Here is a 20,787-nt window from a genome sequence, read left to right as displayed (position 1 = left end):
GACCTGTGTGTGAAGAGTGGGAGACATTTGCTATAAACCTTTTCTGCCTCTACCTCCTGTTAACAGGATAGGGCACATGCATGGTGGGAACTAGCTTTTGTTTTCTAAGCTCTACAATTTTAAATAGAAAGGATTTCCTAGCATATTTTGATGGAAAATGTGGGGGGAAAGGCAGAAACATGTGGACTTTTAGTTTAGAGTGAGCAAATTAGGTTGGCAGATTCCCTCCTTCCCTAAATTTGCAGTTTTGATTTGACCGAGAAAGGGTTAAGTAAAGTAGTTTTTGACCCTGAGACAAGTGACTAACTCTATTTCCTGGTTTGAAGGATGGTAGGAGTGGCTTTTTAGCTTGAAAAGAGCTTGGCTGAACAGTTTAATAGGATTTCTGTAAGTTGCTAAGTCTGAGGAGGCGATTTCGGCTGAGTTTTGTTTTTAGTTTTTCTTTCAGTAAAGGAAACAAGGAAAAAGGTAAGGGATTTAATCTGGAGAGCACGTGGACTTTGTGTTAGTAAGGGTTGAGAAGAACATTTGCTGGCAGCAAGGAACTAATCTGAGCTGTCCCCTGAGAGATTGTCTTTGTTTAATGCTTCTGCTTTTCCCTGTGTGTCTTGTATAAGAAGTATGCTGTCAGAAGGGGTTCTTTGTGTGTGCAATTATAAATGGGGTGGGGTGGGAGGATGTCTTTGACTACAAATAGAAAGGCTTTTGCTAAAAAAAAAAAGAGGCAACTAACCAAATGTCCCCCAAAATGAGACTGTTTCTTGGTAAGTCTTTGAGGGGGAGGAAGCATTTCTAACTTGTTTTTTACTTAAGTTAGCAGTTGAAGAAACTATGACCCATTTTCACTTTCGCTTTTGAAATGCATCATTCCCACTTCAATGGGCTTTGAAAAAGACATTCAAGTTAACATATATTGTGTGAGTCCCCTGTAATGGGATTTGTAAAGAAAATGAATTGTGATCATTATTTTAAGAGTAGGCCTTGCAGCTCTTACTGCAGGTTAAGGAGAAAAGACAACATCGGAGAAAGAAAGGACTTTGTCAAAGGAAGTGAAAGCCCAGAGTCCTCACCAGTCACTTTTAGTTATGCCTCTTAGTTCCTGGATTTTTTCAGACTGGACCTTTGTCCTCTCAGATCTTTTGTATTCAAACACAGACTGGGAACTGCACCCTTCTTTCCCCTGCCCTCCTTTTGAATATGAAAGTTGGGGATGTCAAAGCCACCTAGGGTATTTGAATGTTCTGTTCCTTCCTGCTGAGTTTGGATACTCCGTTCCTTAGGTGCATTTGAAAGTCTAAGCCAGAGACTATGAATCTGTATTCTAAGCAGGTGGGTAAAAGCAATCAGGACTCATTAGACCAACAAGATTTTTGCAAAAAAAGTTCTTTAATTGCAAACTTTCGGGCATAAACTCCCTTCATCAGGCATTGGAGAAAAGATTGTAGAAGTTCTCCTGGGTAGAAATGAAAGTTCATATTTCATAGGATTTCGCAGAGTAGTCAATAGATGGAAAACTCCTCTGCAGTCGGTTCAAGCAGATGGGTATGCCTTGAATGTATAGGTGCATTAATTATAAGAAAATACAACACAAGGGATAGTGAAATGCCAAGGTGTTTGCACCAGAAATTGGAGTGGTAAAGTTAAAAGGGTTAGGGAAACTTTCTTCAAATACTATGATGAACTGTCATCTTTGGTGACTGGCTAGACACTGCTCAATTGCTGGACTTGGTGGATAGAACTGGAAGATGTGGGCTTTATTTCCAGTTCTGTTACTGGCCTGCTGAATGACTGTAAGTCACTTCCATGCCTTGGGCTTTTTTCCCTATTTATAAAAGGAGGGGAATGGCATGCACCTCCCCTGCAAAGTATTCTGATATCTACAAATGAAAAGCACTGTGTAAGAACCGAGTGTCATCGTCTTCTGGTAGCCAAGATATCTGAGCCCTAGTCAAAACCATGGAGCCAAAAATACTTGAACTTGGTAGAAGTCTGGTTTAGATCCAAACTACACCATTTACTTTCATGTAATGGGTATAGCTCAATAGTCCTGACTTGCTTTCTCCCCAAATATATGTTAGAGAAAACTAGATTGGGACCCAAATTGTGGAACCTGGGTTGCATCTCTGTTAACACCACACCAAACCTATCAATGCAATAGCAACACTTGTCCAGTCCTGAGCCAATCTTATACTTCTATGTCACTTAGCAGGTGCTTCTTCCTCTGACCAGGTGAGAAAAAAAGACAGAAATATACTCAAAACGGTCAAATATGAGCATCTCTGGACTTGAATCCACAAACTATATCATGGGGTGGATTTTGATTTTTGGCTACTCTTTTTTATCAGATAGATAAGCCAGAGTTCCAGCCTACAAAGGGCTGCTTGGGGCCCCTCATGCTCTACACATCTGCCCCCTGCCCCATGCACTGCGGGGCTGGGGCCGGAGGATGGGGGTAGCAGGTCGGGAGTTCAGGGCACTGGGTCAAGACTGGCCATTTGATGTTAACATATGGATCCTGGTATAAAAAAAGGTTGCGCTGCATGTGCAGGGTGATGATGGGATATGCATACGGAACTGGGTGGAGGTAGTGCAGGACTCTTCAAGCATGATCCTGGTGCATGGACTGGCCCCATGCCTCTTATCTGGCCTGCAGGGCCAAAAGGTTGAGCACCATTGCCCTACAACATACCTCATTTCCCATCTCATCCCAGCCTGTTGATTCTATTCCAAGTTGCCTGCTCAGGCTAGAAATGAAGTGATGAAGCTACACTTGGGGCACCCCTTGCTCATGCTCTGGAAATCAATTTTTAACATGATTAACAGAGCAAATGGGGGCATTTTTTAGATAGATTCACCACTTCAGTTCTGGTTTTGCTGCCAGGGAATGGGGACTCAGTGGGCAGGGCCTGCTTAAGAGCATCCCTCCTTGTCTCTGTTGCTCAGCAGATGAGATTCCAGTTGAACTGTTCTTGTTAAATCTGGATATTTTTCTTTCTCTCATCCTAGAGTTCAGGAGAACGCCAGTAGTTGATCTGCTCTTCCATTCTGCATTGACATCGTTCTGTGCCTTTTGTCGTGAGCCTTTACTTTATTGTCCAAATGGAGTATGCCTGGTACTGGCAGGATGAACATGGAGAGTGGATTGAATATGGGCAACCGGTGAGCTTCTTTTGCCGATGTCAAACCATCTGAACCGGTCTTTCTAGAGGGTTGTGTCTTTTTTTTTTCCAAACAGTGCATTTTAGAAGTTGCCCAGAGGTCTTTTAGTGCTTCCTAGATATATAAGTACACTTCTGCATTTTTAACTAGCCTTCACAGCTTTGCTATCCAGCTTCCAGCATGACTGAAAAATTTCCAGTTGCAGCTGGTTACTTAATTAAACAAAAAAACCCTTTTTAACAGAAAGTAAGTGCCCACTTCCCATAAAAATCTTGACTATGCTGAAAAATAATTTTACTCACAATGACATTACTATAGGTCATAGGGGTTATGGCAGGGGTGGGCAAAATATAGCCCATGGGCCAGATCTGGCTTGCCAACTGATTATATCCAGCTTGCAGGTGGGTGGTTGTAAACTCATGGGATCCAGTCCACAAGCAGCCGGCGGCTCTGGCTGCTGCATGGTGCTGGGTGGGCAGGGCTGTTTGTCATGCCAGGCAGGCAGGTGGGACTGCTTCTGACCAATGCTGACATGGAGGTGTCAACTGTGGATCCAGATGGATGCCTCGATCCCCACCCAGAACATGCAGGCTGCATTCACAGATGATGCCAGCACCTGCCTAGGGCTGCTTCCAGCATACTGGGTGGGTGCTGGTGTAAGTTTTATAGATGTGTCTAGCAGGTACTGGGTTGGGGTGGGGATCAGGGTGTGCTACAGCTCTAGGCAGAGTGGGGATCAAGGTGTGTTGCAGATCTGGGTGGAGGGTGCTTCAATCTGGGGCATGCTACAGTTCCAGGTGGCGTGGGGATTGGGAAGAGAGAGAGGGTGAGAGAGAGGTGTGGCCTTTGAGAGGGCAACTTCTAAAATTCATTAAGTGGCCCACTAGCCAAAATAATTGCCCACCCCTGGCTTAAGGATTTTTGGTGAGTTGTTGCAGGGGGGACAGGGTGCTGACCTGGTGTAGCAAGGGTTGCTGACCTGGCCCACAGCAGCTCACCAAATCTCCCCAAGTGGCTTTTCAGCCTAAATAATTGCCCACCCTGGGTTATGGCATTTGTGCTTTATTTTCTATTTTTCCTCTGTGGGTTGTGCTGTTTGTGGACTACATCTTCCATGATACCCCACAGCCAAGGACTCCTACAATGCACTTGTTTTCTTTCCCAATGGGCTGTGTTACAAACCCTAGGTTTCCTTTGGATAGAACACTTGTATTTGTTAAAGATGAGTTCTTGGAGCAGGGTATGGTACACCACCTTCACTGAGAGCATGCAATATGGCAGCATATTGGTTAGTATCGTAGGGTTAGGCCTATAATGAGTACAGTGAGAAATTTGCTACTTAGGAGATGTAATGGTCAAATTAATTCCCCTACTTACTTCTCAGAAACTTCACCTTTACAACACATTAACATTGGCCTTATAAATGTGACTACTCCTGTATGTATGTCATATTCATTGTAGTTTAGTGCCTTGCAAAATCTACTTTGTAATATGTTAATGGAGAAATACTATTTGCAATTAGCATAAACAGGACAAAATCTACTTCCACAAGAGATTGATACCCATGTGCTACCAGCATGTCAGCCCCTGTGACTCCTGACAGTGGTGCATTACAGGAGATAGTTTGGGCCAGAGAGCTCAGCCCACGGAGTCTGGGTCCCTCATTTTACCCACACCTTCTAACTCCTGTGAGGTTTGGTGACACCAATGTGAATGTAAATACTTCTGATTTTTTTTTTTTTTAATTTCACTGAAGAGTCAAATCCATTTGCTGAAAATTTGTTCCGATTCTAGCCACTTCCCTTCCCTGTCGTAAGCAGAAATGTGGTGGGGATGGTTGTGGTGTTGACGATATGTTCAGAAGGAGACCCCTCTCCCTCCTCATAGTTTTTAAAAATCCAGTGGTCCTTAACCCATTACCCTCATCTCTTTCCCTCTCTCCCCTTAGAGCTGATTTAAATCTGTCAATCCAGCATGATAGAAGTAAAGATGACCCTTTAGCTTGGAGGAAAACTTAAGGCTGTTCCTTAGGAATATTGGCCTTTAAAACACTATGAATTATTATTATTATTATTATTATTAAGATAATGTATAAAATAAACACTATTATTATAAAGATAATAATAAGCTTATGTCTACCTGGGTATACCCTGCCTGTTGGCCTTGCCTGCGTGAATCCATTTTATTCATTTTATTTTAAACCTCTTTTGTGCACTTTATACTTTTCAGGTTCATAAAACTGGACTGAAAATATTTCTTTAGCTCTATGTAGTGGTTGGAGGGACATGTTAGACTGATGTCGAGCAACTGTCCACTTAACAGCTATTTTAAAGTTCAAATCCTAGTCTGTCACGAGTGGACACCTCTATGGAAATAACTTTCCCATTTCTTTTGTTCTATAGAAATTGAATCATAGTGCTGCCACAATAACTTCTGAGGAACTCGAAGAGGCCTTCCTAAATAATCAGAAAAAAATGGTATTATTTAAAGCCGGTTCTCAGTATTACGAATTAAACTTTCAAGGTAAGGTTTGTTTAAGTTCTAATATACTACAATGTAATAGGCTTTTTAACATAGTTTCGTTCATGCTAACTCAAGCACTCATAAAGCACTTTTAGAGAAGTGGAGTAATGAGTGAGTATTTTTAATGTGGCCCCCTCCTTACAGCACCAATGGAACAGTAAAAGTCCTCAGACTTCAAGTTGTAATGGTACAAATACAACTGGATGTTCTTGGGTGTGAGAAGAAATAAAGAATGCAGTAAGGTTAAAGCTGGTCACACAAATAGAGGTTTAACTGGAAAGGGAAGGAACTGCAAATCCAGAGAGACCTTTCTGTAGCACATCCCATTTCTTTAAATAGATCCAACTGGCTTTCCAGTGGCTTGAATCTCTCTACCTGACAGGAACAAAGGGAGTGTGGCTTCCAAGTATACGTAGCAATTGATGCCTCTATCCTTCTGGTCTGATGCACTGCAATAGCCACAAAAATAAATAAATAAAGCTTTTCTTTTCCCCCCTCCCCATTAAACATAGTCAAACAGTCACAATCCTGTACTGACAGGAGAAATGGACTAACAACCTAATGGATCTTTGTCTTGGTCTGAATAATTGCATAAGGAGAAAGCTATTTGGCAAGAGAAAGTGAGTGGGAAAGACACCAGGGATAACCAACTCAATCTCTGTTTGGATTGAACTTGAAAAAGTGTGCATAGAGGTAATGCAATTGGCAATAAAATGTCAGAAGTAGAAATGGAACAGGATAAAGAAGAGGGCTCCACACAGCAACAGCATAAACAGAAATGGCCCCAAAGTGTAACACTGGGGAAATGCATTTGGAGGGGGGAGGCCATGGTTAGAGCCTAGCATAGACATGTTCTATAACGTTTTCCCCCAGTGGTCAGTCTCCAGATGACCAAGGTACTTCTGATTTTTGCTGCATGAATATTTTTCCAGATATGTTCCAGAGAAATCTGCATTATCAAACTCAAAGAAAAGTCTGCAGGTGGCCAAAGTTTGTGTCATCTGGACATAGCAACAAAGGATGGAGAAGGTACTGAATAATGCATTCACTATTTAGAATTGCACTTAGTGTTGCTATATGAAGGTGCTCAGTGGGAAGTGCATGCTGTCTTATAATGGTTCATTTTGTATTTAATTTGCTGTCTAGATTAATGTTAGGTTGTGTTGTGGATGTGATGGTGATTGTTGTGAACTCTACACTACTTCCAGGACAGGGACTTAATGTGATGGAGTTTCTGGCCTTCAGATAGCTAGGGGCTTTTCTGGGGTAGTCCCCAGTGACCTTGCTCAAGAGCTTCTGTGGTAGATATCCCTGGAGTGGTCTCATTGGTTAATGTCTTGGTTTGGAGCAACACATGTTGCTGTATTACAACTCTTTACACAATGCATTTGGTAATGGAGTTCCAGAAACCTCAAAACATTTACTGAGACAGCAGTGCAAACTATGTTCACTGAGATTAAAACAAAACAAAAAAAAAATCAATCATTTATAGAAAGGCTACTAATTTTATGCTAGATGTTAAGTCACTGCTAATGGATGGTGTTGGGAAGAAACTTTCATTATAGAATAATTCATCTGACTAAGCTATCTCTGAGATAGCATTGCTCTCATCTGCCATGTCCATTTTTCTTTTTATCGTGGCCATGTAGAGGTGGCCTCCTGATTCTTCTGGCATTCTAGCAACTACTGTGGAGCTCTGTCTAAAAGCATTGCCAGCCACACATGAAGTTTAAGCAGCTTCCCTGCCTTTGCTGCCTTCTCTAACCAGTATTTTTAATGCTTATTATAGAATGCCATTATAATATGCTTGATGACCGTAAACGTCTAGCTTGTCTCAACAAGGTGAAAAGTTAAGTGGCGTGAAAAATGACTATTGGCATTCATAGCAAGCTCTTGGAGCACGACTGACGTGAAAGTAGCAGAGCCTTATAAATTTTGTCTGCAAACAGGCGATCAAGGACTGCAGCTCCAGGTTGCCCGTTTCCTCCAGACTGGGACCTCTCAGCTCTGCCTGACGTAGGATACAAGGTAGTTCTTTTCGCTTAAGTACTATATGCATGTAAGAGTTTATTTTTTGTTGGTTATTATGATATGTTATGGTGTTCCCAGCTTTCAAAAGAGTTGCTAGAAAACTGAACTATAAACTGGAACAAAATTGCCAGTTGATTCATCTGAGAAGGCTCAAGGAAGACTTGGTGGCAGCCTATAAGTATATAAGGGGTGGGCATCAGGAACTGGGAGAATGTCTGTTCACCAGGGCACCTCAAAGGAAGATGAGGTCTAATGGTCACAAACTGCTGGAAGACTGTTTTAGACTGGACATAAGAAAAAACTTCTTTATCATGTGAGTCTCCAAAGTCTGGAATAGACTCCCCTCCCTCCCCCCAGCAGTGGTGCAAGCACCTACTCTGGACACGTTCAAGAAATGTTTGGATGCTTACCTTGCTGGGGTGATCTGACCCCAGCTGACTTCCTGCCCTTTGGGCAGGGGGCTGGACCCGATGATCTTGCAAGGTCCCTTCCAGCCCTAATGTCTATGAATGTGAAGTAGACACGTGTCCATTGGAAACTAGCTGTTGGCTACTTCATTCCACACGAGTGCACTACTGAACAATCGTCAGGTAGTAATGACTTGGGTTGCTATTGACCTGATTTGGATGCTAGTTGATTGAAGCTCAGGATTTCTCCAAGGTACTTTGTCCTTTTCCACCTGCCTTCCCTCCAGGCATTTTTTTTTTCTGAAGAACTTATTTTTAATACAGAATTGTGCAGTATGGTGCGTTTTAAAGAAGTATCTTGAATTCACTTGACATTATTATAGAAAGATCCGTATCTTAGTGACCTAAACCTCATGAGGTTTTTAAAAAAACCCCAAAAAGCTTCCCCAATGATTACAAGGTTGTATAAGTAATTTGCTACAATAAAGTTGGGCACATCTATATAGAGAAGCTAGTGTGGAGACACAGAATAGCTGTTTCTGCACAAGCACACTTATTCTGCACAAATAGCATAGAAGCTGCTTTGTGCAGCTTAGCTTTAGGTTACTCTCCAGTAATGGCCCTCTTGATTCAGAATAAAGCTAACTTCTCTATATAGAAAAGCCTCCAGGGTTAATATTTTACAGCATGTGTAGAGGTGGGCAGAGGGAGAAGACTGCTAATAAATAAGTAGAGGCAGACTCTGGGAAAATTTGACTTTTAATTGTAGCTTCAGTGTGGTCCACATCTCGTGTGATGTAGCTGGACGGATAGAGGGTGGGTAACTAAGAATGCTCTAACTCCTTGAATTCTTTGTATTGAATACTTTCAGCTGGTAGATGTCAGTAGTATTGCGAGTGAATACATGCGAATCAAGGATCTATTTGAGAAGACAATGCAATGTTATTATATCCACAAACTGCAGAGGATTCAGAACCCATCACTGTGGCAAGTTTTCCAGTGGTTTGTATCCACTTTTAATTCATTTTCCTGGTGCTAGTAGAGCCATTTTGATAATTTTGGGGCTTCTTCTCATGGATTCCCCCTGGTGCCAAGCAGGACAAATTTCTCTCCTCTTACCCAAATGTAAGCTGTGGTGAATCAAGATTCCTTTTATTCTCTTCTCCATGAGCACGTAGTTCTGGGTTTGTTTGTGACTATTGATCGAGGGTTTTCCTAAAGGTTTTCACCAAATCTTTGCAAGTCATTCCTAACTTTAGTTTTATAAAACACATTCATGACACAGTTGATTAAGTATGGTTTCATGGCTTTTCAAGTTCTCCCATTTGAAAAGGATTAAGTTCCTATCTGCCTGTTTCTCTACAGCTAAATTTTGTGTTTGGATGGATTTGTGTTGGTCCACTGGAATTAGAAATTGGGACTTGAGTTACGCTATTTCCATTTTTTACTTCCTCCAACTAAATGAAGTGGGGTGAAGAAATAGTGGCCTTTCCAGTGGAATTTCTCGAAACCTTTTCATTCAGTATGGAGTAAAAACAAGGCTTCAACATCACAAGAAAATAGAGGGAGGCTGACCAATCTTCCGCTTCCTACCTTCATTAGAATAGCTGATAGCTTGGTCATTAAAGTACCTGCCTGGGATGAGGGAGAGCCAGATTCAAGTCCCTGCACTGCCTAATTAAGAGGGCCTTGACTTAGCCCTACCATATCCCAAATGACTGGGACATTTATTGCTCTGGCATAGGGTATTTGACTTCAGGTATGGACAGATGTTCATTTGAAGGATTCCAAATCCTGCTCTGATTTGAAATGTTTCAAATTTGCAGTGCTTTGGTACTGTGGAGATGTGTGGCCTCTGCCCCCCCCCCCCCCCCCCCCCCCCCCCCCCAAATCCAGAGTGCCATAAAATGGCTGTGAAAATGTGTAGTGATTGTGCCCTCCAGTCAGGGGGCAAGAGAGCAGGGATCTCAGCTTGTCTCTTGGACTCCAGATGTTTCAAAGGATGGTCAACAGGAAAATGCTCATTAACTTCCATCTCACTGTCCCTTCCCTGCAGCATGTGTGTATAGGGGAAGCAGAGGACTGAGCAAACCCCTACTCCATTGGACATGCAACTCCACTGGAAATTGTATGCATTACATGAAGCACTTCAGATTTTTTTTTTTTTTTTCAAGGGTTGTATCTGAAACAGTTTGGACATTTTTAAGTGCTTGATCAGGCATAAATATCTGCATCCATGCTATTTGTAGCATTTCAAAGGCACTTGGAGTTCTTTAAGCCAAGTACCTGTCCATACCTGTGAATAGAAATTCCATCTTGGAGTTTCTAGAAACATTTACCAGTGGCGGTTGTAACAGAATTGGTGTATTCCTGCAAAAGGCTAGTTTAGCCAAATTGGTGCTGGTCATTGGGAGAAGTTCATTTTGTCAATACATGACCCAGTTCTACCAGTGAATTTTTCCTAACGTTGTTGAAGCTTGAAATTCCTTTGTGAAAAACAACCTAATATCCAGATGGAGCGAGATAAATTTACATAAAGGCTTGATTGATTGAAAGGCTGGTAGGATGAGTGGAATTGGGATATGTGCATTATTTTTTTTAAGCAACAGGGAAAAGGAACTGGAAAAACGATAAATCAAGACAACAGGAAATTTCTGCTGTATGTTTATATGTTGGGGGAGGGAAGGAATTCAGCTGCATCAATGGATACCTAAAGCAGCAGAGCTTCAGATGATCTTGACATGCTTATTAACTTGATCATTAAGGTTTTTAAAACAAGTTTGATGGTTCTAATAGGAAAAATAGTCTAGAAACAGGTGTTGCATTTGTCCCAGGACACTAATGTCATGGGATTGATGTATACACACATCACCCTTCTAATTGGGATTTAGTGAGTGGCTGAATCCACTGCTGCTTTCCTGCCATTGATTCAATGATGCAATCCTAGGATAACTAGTCAGATACTTTGCAATGTACTTCTTATATTGTAAACTTTTTTTTTTTAACCCTGGGACAATGGATATGAATATTTGAACGACTGCACTTTGCCCCAGGATAACATGGTTTATCCTGGGACAAAGTCAACCCCTGTTTGTAGCCTTGAACAAAGGAATCCGAAAACTTGCAGGTCCTGGAGGCCACGTTGGGGGGAATTAGTGCCTGAAAGCACACCTCTGAAAGGGTGCACGTGGAAGTGTTTCAAAGTTGCACTTCAGCTGTTAGCCTGTTGGCATTATCCCTCCAGGAACTGAGCAAGCATGCACGTGCTGGAGTGGGCTTAGCGTGCTCACCATCTCAACTTTTAAAATAATTCTCTATCCTCTCCCCTCAAAATAGCACACAGCATTTCAGGAAAACTGCTTGGTACTAGCATTCCCAGGTAAAGCTCCTTTGGGAAGGGTTTGGCTAAAATGTCAAAGTGTCTTTTTCCAGTTACTTGGAAGGTGCATCCTGGGATGGCTGATGGAGAGGCAGAGGCTCATAGTGTCTAAGCAAGTAAGGGCTAAGTAGACATTCTGAATTTGGTTTTCTTGGCTTTATAGAGAAGAATATTTTAGCAACTTGAAGGGGGAGATAAGGGAGAGAGCATGGAGGACATGATCGCTATAAAAGTCAGCTTGTTTTACTTGTACTACTATGGACAGTGAAAGCATGAACCAAGGGCCAGGGAATTAAAAAGGGTCAGCAAAATGCTCTGGAAGGGTCTCTAAGGGGTAAAGGATGAGAAACTATTTGCTCAGCCCAGTCAGGTCCAGGGACTAAGGATAAACAAGGAGTCTGAATGGGTTATATTTTGCTTAAGGATTATTTTCTGCCTGAAGCTTGACATAATTTGTAAGGGCTCTTCTTTGAGCGTGATGTACGTGTTGTGCTTTTGCATATTTGAGGGGCAGAAGTGAAGCTTGTGTGTGCTGTGAAATTGGATGGAATTATAGGAAGCAATGACGGTTTCCGTGTCTGGAAACTGTTATATCCGTTAGGGCTACATTGCCAGTCCTTATTCTGGATACTTCAACAACGAGCAACTTTGTAAACATTTTTTAATGTTGGTAGACTTTATCAAAGTCTGCTTCAACCAATTTTTACAAAGCTCTTTGAACCTAAGCATACAAATTGGTGAGATTACCTGAGCTGTAAAACTCTGATCTGGATTTGAATCTAAACTTTAAGCATGCTCTAAACTTGTGACATCTGGGATTCTTGGTTCTAGCTTTGTTTTGAGTCAAAGAAAAATGTTGAACTCACTGAATCCCAGCATTTCCTCCTCCCTTCATAGCAGGGAGGGTGGGAGGTGGGATCTGAATGGCAAATGCAGCATAGTCTTCAGCTTAACACCAGTTTCTTCCAGGGTTTGGACTTAAAATTGTGTGTTAACAAACATACAGATGCTGTTGTTCTGCTGGCTAACATGAGGTGGTTGGCAACTGAAAGCTGCCTAAAGGAGACCAATCTTTTCTTCTTCAAAATACTTTCTATAAATAATAGAATATACACAGAGGGCTCTAAACCCTCCTTGGATCTGGACCTGTAACTAACAATGATAGGGGTGGAGTTGTAATTGGTAGGTGAGGAATGCAAAGATGATTGCCTTGGGTGGAAAAAAAAATTAGGCAAGCTATTTCAACTAGCTGGATGGAAAATTAGAACAACTACGGAGGATATTGCATTTCTACCTTTGAAATCAAATGTGAAAAAAGGCAAATCTAAACGTGTTCTGTGAAAAACCTTGGAAAGGTTACTAAAACTTTCCCGATTCATTCGATTCACACTGTTTTATGCTGAAGTTGCTTTTCAGGACTTCATCAGAGCTGGAACCATTTTGCAGTATGCATGTGTATGGTACCCAACGTAAAGGAAGAACTTCTGTCTAGTTGGAGAGGGGAATGTGTGTGTGATGAGGCCAAATTCCTTTAATATATTTCATACCTGCTAAAATGACTTTTGCAAGGATAGAATTGAACATCTCAATATGGCAGAAAACAATCAACTTCTGATCAACAGAGGTCTGTACTTTTTTCTTATTCTGAGTGGTGTCTTCTTATCTTGATGGCTAGGATTTTATTTTTGCCTTAGTCTAGAAAGAGCAAGCTGAAGCTTGTCAGACTGAATGGCTGCCTAGAAGGTTAACATCCTTAGCAGGGCTGAGTCTGGCTGTACATGTATCTGTGAGATGCTCTATTAAGAAGGCAAGCACTATGTCATGAATAAACCAGGTCTGTATTCTGCAAACTGGGCTGCATGTCACAGTTCATCCTTGTGTGAGGTCAGAAAGATGGTTCTTTGAACGGGCTTGCCTAGTCTGGTTCCAGTACCTTTAGAGAGCTGGTTCAGTCAGGGCTGGATGGTGGTCCTTCTCTCACTGTTTTAGGCTAGAGATCTACCCAATACCCTGATATGGGGGTTGTACCATCACTCATGAGAACACTAATGTGAGTCTTGAGCAACAGTTGCATTGGCTTCAAAGTAATTCTCCTCTGGGCATATTGTTACACATTCATAGTGTAAGGGATCCATGGGTTGCAGGAACAAAACTTGCCATCAGTTCTGTATGCTCTGGTCTCCTGTCATCTCTGGAGAGTGATCTTTATTCCTTATTTTCTTTCTTTGTATTTAATATGGTGAAGAAGTAGGCAGACTGGTGTCTTGGTGTTAGCCCTGGTTGATCAGGAACCCCCTGGAAGTGGTGGGCTGAGGAATGCTAAGATTAAACCCAATATCTTTGACCAATTTCCAACTTTGATGTTTAAGTTTCATTTGCAATATTGACTAGCTCCTTTCTCCACTCATAAATGGATGGGGGGAGGGTGTATTCAGCTGCTGATTTCAATCTTTTTATCCCTAGGCAAAAGGAGCAGATGAAGAAGATCAACAGACAGGAGGATGTAGATGAGAGGCTCTTGTTCCATGGAACAAATACTTCCCATTTACATGCAATTTGTGAGCAGAACTTTGACTGGAGAATCTGTGGGGCTCATGGAACAGCCTATGGAAAAGGTAGATGTTCATAAACAGCTTATCTATTGTGAACTTCAAACACTTGCCAGAATGCTGTGGCATGCTCTAGTACCAAACAAATCCGTTTCCTATGGACTGGGCTTGCTTCTGTTGCCTTGCATCTGTTATAGCTGTTCACATTAGTTCAGGATGTGCAATGCTAACAAACAGGTAGCAGTTTATACCCATTTTGCAAACATTAAAAGACTATATGAAATGAAGGGCAATTGAAACAAACTGCTTTTTCTAACTTAAAGGACTTAGTCTTCCTCCTTGAACTTAATCATTTCAGCCTTGCTCAGCAGAGGATCTTTAAAGCAATTGCGCTTAATGTTGTGCACACAAGTCTTCCTTTTTTTTAGCAAGGTTGTTTATCTGCTTTTCAGTTTGGCACATCCAACCCTACCTCTTTTGCACTGGTGTTTTTACTCTCAGATGCAAATTCAGTGAATCACCGTGGTCCATGTAACTTGGCTACAAGTATCAGGAGTTTCAGTGATGACTTAATTTAAACACTGTTGTTATTGGCCTTTGTGGTTTTTTTCTGTGTTCCTCCTTAAACTCTAATGCTGTCATCATGGTCTATGATGACATAAGATCCCATTTTTTGGAGTATTAACTCCAGCATTTATAGTTGACCGTATTTTCTTACCTGTGGTAATATAGAAAGAGATCCCTTTCATAGGAGCCTTTTTTTAAAAATCCACACAAAGAAATTTTGAGGTATCCAGGTGTTCTCTTTCGATGCTGTTCAAATGGGCCTCTTGTGTCTCTCATTGGAGTCTATAGAAGTTTGGACACTTGCTAGGCTCTACACAGAACTGGGTTTGGCCAAAAAACTTTCTAAATGCAGCTACTTTTTGGAGTACTTTTGCCAAAGTGAAAATTTTCAATAGGGGCAGGGGAAAGAGCAACATCAAAATTAGCCAAGGTCTGGTCTAACGTAAATAAGTTGGGTTTTTTTCCCCTACTTTTACCAAATTTACACAAGTTCAATGCCAGTGGGGATGCAATTATCCTGTAGTTTATTCCCCTTCCTGTATAGAAGTAAACATTTCTAGTATTATTGAGGCCACATTCAGGGTTGTACTGCTTTTGACTCTTAAGCTAGGTACAGGCATTCAAAAAGTTTGAAGCAGAATTGATCTAAGTTGCACGGTTTTTTATAAGTGGCATACTTTAGCTCAGCAGTGAACAGAATACACATTCTCCTGGGAGGGTGGAAATCTTAGACTGGGTTCTGCCATTTTTAAACCAGTCTGTATGTGCTGAACTTCTGTTCTGTTACGCGTATAGACTGGCTTCCAATCGCTTACACCAGTAAAAATGTAATGTCTGTACCTGGACTTAATGCTTCGATTAAGAGCAGGATGTGGCCCATGTGTTTTTAGAGTAGAATGCATGTTATTAAGCCAAACAATTGTTGCATTACTTAAGCTATGTCTGTAGTGTCATAGAGGTGTGCCTGGACAAGACTGCCAACCCAAGAAAACATGTTTTACTGATGTATGTTTTACATAATGTAAATGTAACCCTTCTGTTAGGCTCTGAACACCATTAACAAGGGCTGGTTTTAAATTTAAGGGCCTTTTTAGATGCGTGTGCAAGACAGCGCTGGGCACTTCTGAAAGCAACTGGCTCTGCCTTGTATGCATTTGTATAAAGAGCAAAATGCGCATCAGCGATGAGAAAATGGTAGCGGCGCACTTTTGAACTAAAACCCATCAAAGGTGTTTTTGTTCAAAAGCATGCCGCTGCCATTTTTTCAGCGCTGATGTGCATTTCACTGTTTATACAAATGCATGTGACACAGCAGTGTGTGTGTCAGGTCATGTGCAGAAGAGCAGACTTGATTTAATCGAGCCTTCTTGAACGTGCCAGAGATCTGGTGTGTCGCAGCGCAAAAGCGTATGTGTTTAAATGCCCATTGGGTTTAACATTAATGTTTTAACAGTTTTTTACTTGACTGCAAAAATGGTTTTGGAACATGCTGACCCCACCTTGGGAGTCTCTTACTTGCCCCCACACCCTGACATCTCCAACCATGCCCTGCAGCATGCTGCCCCCACCCCAGCCCACTCCCCAACCTTACCCCCACTGGCTGTGCAACTTTGCCCTAACCTCACTGCCGCACTCCCCGTCCTGCTCAGTGCCTCGGACTGCACAGTGCTGCCTACCTTCAAGGCAAGTAGGCAACAGGATGCAGCAGCAGCACATGGGTGGGGGCTAGGGGTCTATGGAGGCTCCTGTGGACCATAAAGCCCTGAGGTACAGCAGCCCACTGGCATTGCTTGCCCAGGGCTCCCCTCTCCTGCATCCCCCCATGAGATTGCAGCAGCACCAGCTTACTGCAGACTTCTTGCCTGTGTTCCCCTGCACTGCACCACCTCAGTGTTCCTTAATGCCCCCTCCCCTACACCCCAGGAGGGGGGGGGGTGGGTGGGTGGGTGTGTGTGTGTGTGTGTGTGTGTGTGTGGGACGGTGCACTCCACAGTTTGAAAACCTCTGGTCTACATGGTTGCAGTCATGTCCTGTTTGATTTGTAGTGTAGACACATTGTCTATATAAAAAGCTTTGGGTGAGAAGGGGGTTTAGTTTTAGCTAAATACTGTTAGATCTTGGTCATATTGGAGAAGAGGTGTATAGTGCATTAAAAGGCACTTGTTAAAATGTTTCAAATAAAAATATCAATGGTTAATACTTGGATTATTTTTTTTTTGGTAGAAAAATCTAAAGACTGCATTCTTATCCATGCCTGTTTTCTGATTCCTAGGAAGCTACTTTGCCAAAGATGCTCGTTATTCCCATGGATATTGCGACCCCAACAGTAGCCACAAGACCATGTTTGTAGCTCAAGTGCTAGTGGGAGACTTTGTTCAAGGAAGTACAGAGTACCTGCGGCCTCCTTCCAAGCCAAACAAACCAAACCACTTTTATAACAGCTGCGTTGACAATTCAGAGTGTCCCTCGGTTTTTGTCATTTTTGAGAAGCATCAGATTTATCCAGCCTATATAATAGAATATGTTGAAAGGAGCAGTTGTGTGATCTTGTAAGGGACAGCAGTGGTTTATCTAAATGGCAACACTGACATGATTTTACGCGTTTCACATTTTTAAGAATATAGACTGTATTTTAGTAGATTGTTGTGACACTCTTTTTTTGGATGTTTAAAAAAAAACTAAAAACTTGATTTGCAACCAAGTGGAAGCAGCCAACCTCAAAAGAGTGAACTCTTGGTATGTGGCTAATTACACATGACTAATACAGCACTGGCTCTCAGCTATGTTGGTGGGTTAGAGAGAGATGTAGGTGACGAATGCAGGAGAGAGCACATGCCCCACTGTCACGCAACTGAGTATCGCAAACTGGAAAAGACTCCTAACATGCAGCGGAGATGATGCTAGTTTTTCCTGCCTCCAGAAAAAGACTAGCCACCTACACTTGTTATACATCGAGCCACAGCCATTGGTACATATGTAGGTCTGCTCAAAGGAGAAACAAAACATGCATTAACTTCTTACTTCACTGAAGTTCTATATTGGGAAGTTTTTACCATGTGTTTTTTCTTCTCACCCTTGCTGTTCTGGCTAGGTCAGGATTCCTCCCATAAGAAGAAACATGCACCATCCATAGGCCAATTTCCAGGACATCTGAGTCCTAAAAACAGATTAGAATAACAGACTACAGCACTATTCTGTCCCAGAAGACTGGAAGATTTGTTGGTGTTTCCTTGAACTGAGGCAAGTGGTGGCATCTGTGACTGTGTCAGGAGCAGATGTCAGATTTGTGACATTGTTCACGTCCCAGGGATGGCCAGAAGCTGAACCAATGTTTCCTTGAAATCTTTACTCCAATTCATTTCTACCATTGACAGAGACTGTCCTTTTTAAGAACACTATCCACTCTTTTGAATGGAAAAGTTCAGCCTTTCGGGGAAAAGCTAAGTTGTTCTATAACAACTAACAATGTAGCTGGCACAATTACTTTTTCTATTGATTGAGGAGAATCCTTAGAAAGGATTCGAGCCTGAGACCAAAAGGATTCATGACTTCATGGCCTGTTTCAATATTCAGTGCTCAAAAGCTTAATTTGGAATAGCACCAAAGATTGGATTCGGTAACATAATTCCAATTATATCCTTTATACTATAATTTTTTGTTCTTGGTTTGAGAAGACCAAAGAACTGTAGTTTGGTTTAGTCCTGTTTTTTAAAATTTTTTCCTTTTTTTTTTTTTTTCTTCTAATCCTTCCCCTCCCCCTTTTTTATCTTCTCTCCTCTTTTTTTATCTTTTAACTTTCATAACAGAATAACAGACAACTGCTTTTTGGTTTGACATGGAGGCCAGGATGGTTCCCTCCCTCATCCTTCCAGTCGTTTCATTTTAGGTTAGAAGGACCACAAATATTTAAGTTGGAAACCCAATGACTCCTAATCATAATTGCATGCAATAAAACACCACTAAGATGGTAAAGCCAAGTCCTTGAAAACCAGGAGAAGTCAAAATTACTGGTTACATAGACAACTTGGCCAAATTTTGGGCAGTTCCATAGTCCATCCCTGCTGTTGAACTTAAAATGTATGCAAAGTAGTAAGCAATTTGCATGCATATTTTAAACAGCTGCATGAAATTTGGCAGCTATGAACAGGGAGAATATTTACTCTGTATATGAGGCAATAGACAAATTAGGGAAATTTTCTTTTTTTTAATGGATAAAATCTACTGCTAAACTTGCTTATTGCAGAGGGCTTTTTAAAATAAACAAATATCAAGTTATAAAACCAAATGTGACCCTTACGAACTAGTCAGTTTACTCTTTAAAACTACTATAATGGGAGATGACTGCATGTATGGTTTGTCCAGTCTTCGCCCTCTTCCCTCCCAGAACAGATTTACAATTCCCAGCAAGTACAGTTGTTGTGTTGAGTGGAACTACTCATGAGCAGGGATCCTGGATTTCTCTGACTTAAAGAATACCCAATTTTTTATTTTATTTATTTTTTCTAACTGAAAAGTAACCCCAACCCCACACTTTTCTTTGATGTAAATGAAACAACACTGATCTATGCCAGGATCCCTGCTCATGAGTAATTACTTGCATAAGGGTCCAATCCTGGAAATCTTTGGTTTCTGATCTGGCAAACATGCGTGCTCTTGCTTAACTGTACAACTAGGAGCAGCCCTAGTAAAATCAATGGGTGCGCCCCCACATGCAAGCACATGCACTTGCAGCAGCTCAACTAGAAGTGGTGCAAATTTGAGCTGGGGCTTTCTGCCTCAGCGCACAGGCCCAGATGTGCACTTTGTTGTGGAGCAAATTGTGGCACTTGGGGCAAAATAACCCAGCCTGGCTTCTCCCGGATCTGCACCTAGGGGGAGCTAGAGCCTGTGGTGGCCCCAGCAGTATAAAAACCTTCCCTGGCCAGCAGCTCGGGACTACTTGTCCTCAGGAGTTTCTGAGGCCCAATCACTCGGTGTCTGTGGACACTAGCCCCTTGTGTCAGCTAGACTGCTGAAGCACCATCCCAAATTCACTTTTTAAAATACCCCAAAATCTACAGTCTTCCACAATTAGAACAAAAGGGTGGGGGGATTGATCAGTTGGGCAATGTTTTATTGCTATATCTACAATGTTAAAGCAATTTGGAAGCCTACCAGTGTCTCAAGCGTCATAATAAAAGAAATCCTAAATATCTATATGTTTTAATGTTTGCTTTTGGTTTCCTTATCACGTGGTGGGTGCATGATTGGGGGGGATGTGGGTGGGTGTGGAGGGGGAGGTGGGGGTTTGCGGGTCAGTGTGTGGGTAGTTGTGGGGGGACTGTGGGTGTAGGGGTTACTTAGGAGGGGTGGGTCCCCTGCCCCCCACAGGGCAGAACCCCCCCCAGCACATAGACTACCCTGCCTTCAGGGTCCCAGCTCCCCCGCATGGCTACAACTCCCCCCCAGCTCCCCCTGTTGGTCTCTAGCCCCCTGCTCATTCTCTGCTTGTCTCCTTGGGAGGCTGGAGATGAGCAGGAGAATGACCAGAAGGCTGGAGACAGCAGGGGAAATCTCCAGCTCATCTTCACAGGCTCGTCTCCAGCCTCCTGCTCCTTCCCCTGCTCATCTCCAGTCTCCTTCTTGTTCTCCTGCTTGTCTCCAGTCTTGGGAGACTAGATATGAGCAGGAGGCTGGAGATGAGCCCCTGGAGATGAACTGGAGACTTCCCCTGCTGTCTCCAGCCTCCTGCTCATTCCCCTGATCATCTCCAGCCTTAGAGGCTGCTACTAGTGCCGGTGAGTGTGGGGAGGAGGCAGAGGGCATGAACGGGGGACTCAGGAATGAACGAGGAGTTGGGGCCAGGTGGGGCCTCCCCCATGGTCCCCTCCCCCCCCCAGTCCCCCAACCCCCTACTTACCTAGCACAAAGTTGGGTCCAGGTCCTTGCAGGTTGCACTACTGCCTGCCCCACATGGGCAGGCAGCATGCTTCAGCACCAGAGAAAGGGCCAGCCATAGAAACGCTCTTGCTGGCTACCAGAGCATCTCTGTGGAGGACCAAGCCTCCGGTTGCTTTAGGGTATGGTTCGGGACTGTGCCCTGCCCTGCTTTTTTTCCCCCCAGGGTATTGTTTGACCCCTGGAGCATGGGGAACATTTGTTTCCGCACGTGCCCCTTGCAACATCTCAAAGG

At 42.6% G+C, this 20,787-nt stretch overlaps 1 protein-coding gene across 1 annotated transcript; it reads left to right on the top strand.

Annotated features, from left to right (window-relative positions):
- The first annotated feature begins 334 nt into the window (after positions 1–334).
- Positions 335–19,809, top strand: LOC102564900 (protein mono-ADP-ribosyltransferase PARP12). Its single transcript, XM_014608632.3, has 8 exons — positions 335–468; positions 3,007–3,159; positions 5,562–5,682; positions 6,615–6,711; positions 7,632–7,710; positions 8,992–9,122; positions 13,963–14,114; positions 16,888–19,809. The coding sequence occupies exons 2-8, from the start codon at positions 3,100–3,102 to the stop codon at positions 17,166–17,168; spliced, it is 921 nt and encodes a 306-aa protein (XP_014464118.1). The 5' UTR covers positions 335–468; positions 3,007–3,099; the 3' UTR covers positions 17,169–19,809.
- The last annotated feature ends 978 nt before the right edge of the window (positions 19,810–20,787 follow it).

The sequence above is a fragment of the Alligator mississippiensis genome, chromosome 4, assembly GCF_030867095.1.
Source record: "Alligator mississippiensis isolate rAllMis1 chromosome 4, rAllMis1, whole genome shotgun sequence".
Classification (NCBI taxonomy): domain Eukaryota; kingdom Metazoa; phylum Chordata; order Crocodylia; family Alligatoridae; genus Alligator; species Alligator mississippiensis.
Note: the sequence above shows the minus strand (reverse complement) of the source record. Positions and strands in the feature narration are given on the sequence as shown.